Source organism: Chenopodium quinoa, unplaced genomic scaffold (assembly GCF_001683475.1).
Source record: "Chenopodium quinoa cultivar QQ74 unplaced genomic scaffold, ASM168347v1, whole genome shotgun sequence".
In the NCBI taxonomy this organism is placed as follows: domain Eukaryota; kingdom Viridiplantae; phylum Streptophyta; class Magnoliopsida; order Caryophyllales; family Amaranthaceae; genus Chenopodium; species Chenopodium quinoa.
In genome coordinates, this window is record NW_018742271.1 from 181,213 (window position 1) to 185,776 (window position 4,564).

Below are 4,564 nucleotides of genomic sequence, written 5' to 3' on the forward strand. Positions count from 1 at the left end.
CTATACACCGAGATAAATCTATCACGATCATATATGTATTGATGTTTAAAATTATATGTTGATTAGCATGATAAATCATAGTATTGTACAAACACTCAACAGTATAGAACAAATGTCCAAGTAATTTTGTAAATCATGATAGAAATTAGTTAAATAATGTATTAGACCTTTTCTCCAATCAAGGATAACGTATTTGAGTAACATACATCATACATGTTGGTCTTTTTCCTTTAGACGTTGTCATCCACATGCATGTTTTGTTTACATCTCAACAAGTAGTACCATAACTTCTTTGTATGTCATCTAAAAAGCATGCTTGTTTTAAAGTTTGAATTCACTAAAGTTTGGACCAGATTCAGAATTGGTCCATCATTATTTGTAAATTTGGTGAACGTTATTTCAAAACATAAAGTTCCGTTCAATCTAATTGTATGTGAATACATTGATGTAATTTTAACTTTGTGAAGTTACAAATTACAAGTACTAGCACTTGATATTTTTCTAGGTTTTGTTAAAATATCAACGATAAAAATCAATTTTAAACTTTCGTTGTCTAAAACAATAATCTTAATCAAGTTAACACTACTCTTAACCAATTATTTTCACGAAAAAAATATCCACTAGTACGAAGTAGGAATAATGCCAATTAGAAAGTAATTGTGTTTGAATAACAACCGTAGAAAATAAATAATAAAATAAAAGAAGAGAAGTGAGTGAGGAAGTGAAACATTGAAGTTTAGTTTCTACAAGAAAAAGCTTTCTTCTCAAACTAAAATTCATAAGAATGCCATACGTAATTGGATATATTTCGTTATCATACACCCACCCGCTTTTAACAGGCAATGATAAATTACAGTCATGAATACACCAAGACAGTTAAAGAAATTAAAAAAACGTTCCTCCTTAGAAATAAGGGAATTAATTAATTTTGTACAAAACGAAACCTAAACATTTTCATTGTCCCTACACATTGCTCATAAACAGGTGCTACAATAATTCATACATAAGATTAAAAAAAAAAAAAAAAATATTAAAAAAAAAACTAATTAATTAAAATTAGATTGGTGAATAGTACTCCATCTAAAATGGGTCCTTGAATTGATCATCCTCCTACCCAAAATGATCACAAAAACAGCTCATTCTTCTTCTTCTTCTTCTTATCCTCCATTAACATGCATTCAACCACAATCAAGCAATGAAAATTACTTTTTTACCCCTCATCTTTCTTCATTACCATTGCACCATTGCTTGTGACCCGGGACCCATTTTGGACATTTTGGACTACGGTAAGATGACACAACTCTTGAGTTAAGCAACTCTACAATGGGTGCAAACTTAACACACCTAGGAGTTTTATACTGATTAATAGACGCCCCTAAACTAATGGCATAATCCATAAGCTTATCAAACGTTCCGTTTTCGACTATCTTGATCTCTAGTGGTCCAATAGACTTGTCCGAAACCCGGCCTTGCCGGTACACGCTGTTAAGGGACTCCTCGATGGCTAGGCAGCAATCTTCAAAAACCGAAGGCGGTACCACTGTGGTGCCATTTAGGCTTAGCTCCCAAAATAGTACATAGTGGCCTGGTATGGTTGATAGGTCAGCATAACTAGTGTACTCTAGTAGGGTGGCATCGAATGGCTGTAGGTGTGTCACGGCATTCTTTACCGCGTTTTGGAGCTCCACCTCGTCGGTCTTGTCGGAGTCTATGCTTAACACCACGTTCTTCCGGCACACGAAGTTGAATTGTGGTGCCTTGTTCTTAAACCCGGCCACCCTTAGAACGTCGCCTACTCTGTATCGGTACAAACCTGTTTATGTATACGTACAAGTTTAGCGAGGTTCCATCATAAAATCAAAATAAAAAGTCGGTTATAATAATGTAACAATGAGGAAGTATTAATGAGGTTTGCCTAATTTATCATTGTCAACATAATACACTTTTGTTTAGTCTTATGGGGGATATTTTGGGCTTTTGAAAACCTTTTAAGGGGGTGTTGGAAAATTAATACGGAATATTTTTAGAAGCTCGAAAATTAATAAAGGAATTTTGAGAATTTTCAAAGAATGTGATGCATATAACAATTATAATTTCGGATATTATCCATATAAATCCAATACATTCCTCACACGCCTTTTTCTCTCCCTAAAATATCCCTTTTTTTGTCAGGAACAAATAAAGACCCTTACATAAGTAAATTATGAATCCACATTAATTCACGCATCGTGTTAAGCCTACCACTACTCATGTGTAACAAAATAACAATCATATAGTAAAAAAAAAAAAAAAGCAAGAATAAGTAACATACCGGCATAAGTAGTAATGACAAGTTCGTACTCATGACCGAGCTTGACATCGGTGAGCTCAACAAGGTCTTGCTGCTCCTTCTCGGTGAGAGATTTGGGCATAGAGATAGAATTGGTGACGCCATTGACATTACGCTGAACGGGTAAAAACTCGAAGTAACCCATGGTAGGAATAAGGGTGTAGGAAACTTCGCTTGGCTTGCAGAGAGGGTTAAGGTTGACACCAAAGTAACATTCAGAAGAGGCATACATGGTACAAACAAGGGGTAAACCGTTACTATAATAATCAAGGGTAGGAATATATTGTGCCATGGTCCCTGTCACAATAACATCAACATATTTTGTGTTAGGCCACAGCCTAGTAATAATCCCTTGCCATGACTTCTTGCTACATTCGACCTCGATAAAGTCCGCTAACTTCGGGTCGGGTTTCAGGACCCGCATCACTGCGTCTCTAACGGACGGGTCAGTGATTTGCGGGTTGAGTGACCCGACCCGGATGTCATGGGCCAAGAGGGTCCAATGTTTTTCGAGGAATTTAATGGCCCGGATAAACCCGGAGGCAAAAACTGCCCCGACCCGAAGAACCTCGTTGTGTTCGAATAGGCCACAGAGGAGTTGGGCGTACATGGACTGGTAGGAATCAGAGCATAAGATGGCTTCATTAGGACTAGTATAGTTTGTGTAAGAGTCAAAAGGTCGGTTTTTGAAATGCGAGCTTTTGTAATAGCTGGTTAAAACGGGTCGGGCCAAGAGCCCGCCCGGAGTCTTAGCCTCAGATTTTATGAACAAGAAATACATCCCTTTGCCTTTGTCTAAGCCAGGTACAAATTGACTCATAACTGGCATTAGTAAGCTGTATAACATGCACCTCCTGTCTAACTCCTCTTCAATTGTAGGCATCAATTTTCTCTCTCCTCCAGATGTTCCAGAGCTACACAACCAACAACAATTTCCAAAAAAAAAAAAATCAATCAATCGCGAAATTTAATGCAACAAAATAATATAGAACAGAACGACAGCTGCAGTATTAACTAGTTTAGCTGGTTAAAGTCTTAGCTGGTATCGACCAGTTTTACTCTGCATACCTGGTAAGGAACTCGGAGATGGGATGGGAGCAGAGGATGGGAGATTTATCCCCATTGGCAATTCGAGTAATATCGGATTGAATATCTTCATACTTAATAACAGGGATGAGTTTCTTGAACGTATCCCTATCAGTAGCGCCATTAAGGCCATGCCTCTGAAGGTACTCGACGTTGGAGTTTCGAGTTAAGATTTCAAAGAGAACTCTTTTTTGAAGTTGATCAGCATTTTCGGTAACTTCCTCAATGAAGTCAAGAGATTTCTTGTTTCGTTCATACATGTTGTAAACTTCCATGGGTTTTTTTGGGTGATCATATGTTTCTTTTGGTGCCTCAGGCATGGCTATAGCTATACTGTAATGGAATTTGTTAATTCGTAAATAATTTTTATAGAGAGAGAAAGAAGAGAGAGAAATGAAATGGTTTGTTTGTTGTTGGTTATGGGAGTGTGGGTGTAAAGGAAAGAAGGGGATATGTGGGTTTTTATAGAAGAAAGAAAGGGGAAAGGGGAAAGGGGAAAGGGGAAAGGGGGTTTGCTTTGCTCTAACTCAGGGTTCAAAATTCATAATAATAAAAATAAAATTGAAAATAAATTAAAATATTAAATTAAAATAAAAGGGTAGTTATATTGGTGGGTAGAGTTGTCAATTTATGTGAGGTTTTATGATTAGTATAATTTTGGGTTATTCAATTTGTTAACAATTAACGTTGGCTAGCTTGCTTGACCGACCAACACATGGATGTTCCATGCTATCTAAGCTTAAGGTCAAACCACAACTACTCTTGGAGGCATAATTGATATGTTAATTTGGCTAAGTTTTCTACATTATGACAATAATCTTAGTTGTGCTATTGATAATTAGGATTTGACATTGCAATTTAGAATGTATGTTAAACGTTAACGTATCTACTTTAATCACGAAGATATAGTGTTCAGTTTTTAGTAAAACTATATTAATTGCGAATTTGATATGGTTTTGTTAATTTATCCTTTATGATGTACATTAGTTGATTCCCCATTTGAGTGGAGTATACTACTACGTATAAAATTTAAACATATAGATAGTTTATGAATACGTTTTATGAATTGAATAAGTTTTTTTTTTTGTTTTTTTCTCGAATATTCCCAATATGTATATCATGAGTTGTTGGTTTTAGGAGAGAAAGTAG

General features: G+C 36.0%; 1 protein-coding gene across 1 annotated transcript; it reads right to left on the reverse strand.

Moving 5' to 3' along the window:
• Positions 1 to 775: 775 nt before the first annotated feature.
• LOC110684375 (indole-3-acetic acid-amido synthetase GH3.5-like) lies at positions 776 to 3,927 on the reverse strand. Its single transcript, XM_021860833.1, has 3 exons — positions 3,398 to 3,927; positions 2,312 to 3,243; positions 776 to 1,813 (listed from the first exon to the last, which is right to left on the reverse strand). The coding sequence occupies exons 1-3, from the start codon at positions 3,733 to 3,735 to the stop codon at positions 1,218 to 1,220; spliced, it is 1,866 nt and encodes a 621-aa protein (XP_021716525.1). The 5' UTR covers positions 3,736 to 3,927; the 3' UTR covers positions 776 to 1,217.
• Positions 3,928 to 4,564: the final 637 nt, after the last annotated feature.